This window comes from Cynoglossus semilaevis, chromosome 6, assembly GCF_000523025.1.
Source record: "Cynoglossus semilaevis isolate Cse_v1.0 chromosome 6, Cse_v1.0, whole genome shotgun sequence".
NCBI classification, from domain to species: Eukaryota; Metazoa; Chordata; class Actinopteri; order Pleuronectiformes; family Cynoglossidae; genus Cynoglossus; species Cynoglossus semilaevis.
Window position 1 is genome coordinate 3,067,834 of NC_024312.1, and position 813 is coordinate 3,068,646.

Here is an 813-nt window from a genome sequence, read left to right on the forward strand (position 1 = left end):
CGTCAGTTCATATTTGAATAAATAACATTATTATTATTATTTAACGTGTTTTTATTATCAGAGTAATATTGGTTTAATTAATAATTAATCACAGAATGTCCATAATTAAGTGAATTAAACTTAACCATTAATTATATTTTAATTACTGAAAAAAACTTTTTGTGTCCATCTATATATGTGTTTATACATATATGTGAAAATATATAAATATATATACATACATATATGTATATACATATATAAGTGCATATATATATACGAATGTCCATAATTAAGTGAATTAAACTTAACCATTAATTATATTTTAATTACTGAAAAAAACTTTTTGTGTCCATCTATATATGTGTTTATACATATATGTGAAAATATATAAATATATATACATACATATATACGTGCATATATATGTATATACATATACACATATACATATATATACACATACATATATATTTGTGTGCCTGTGTGCGTGTGTTTTACACGACGACTCCCCCTGCAGGACGTCCCCCTCCTCACCGTTGCCGCTCCTCTTCAGCATCTCCTCCTTGCCGTTCTTGCTGCTGCCGCTCGTCGCCGTCCTCCGGGCCGACGAGCTCTTGCTGGTGTTCAGCTTCCCGGAGCTGTTACTCGACATCGAGCCGTCCTCCTCACTTGGCAACCGTCTACAGAGTCGCCATGGCAACAGGAGGGAGGGTGAGGGAAAGGAGAAAGGGGGGGGGGAGGAGGGGGCAACTTGTTAGTCTGAGTGGATAAACAGTTGACAGATAGAAAAGAGAATCATCAGCATATCATCGAACCCTGTTCAGCCACCCC

At 36.0% G+C, this 813-nt stretch overlaps 1 protein-coding gene across 1 annotated transcript in view; it reads right to left on the minus strand.

Moving 5' to 3' along the window:
- LOC103379654 (UPF0606 protein KIAA1549L-like) overlaps positions 1 to 813 on the minus strand; it is a 48,265-nt gene that overhangs the window by 23,575 nt on the left and 23,877 nt on the right. The window contains 1 exon segment of the mRNA XM_025056469.1: positions 517 to 662. Coding sequence (XP_024912237.1) covers positions 517 to 662 — 146 coding nt within the window.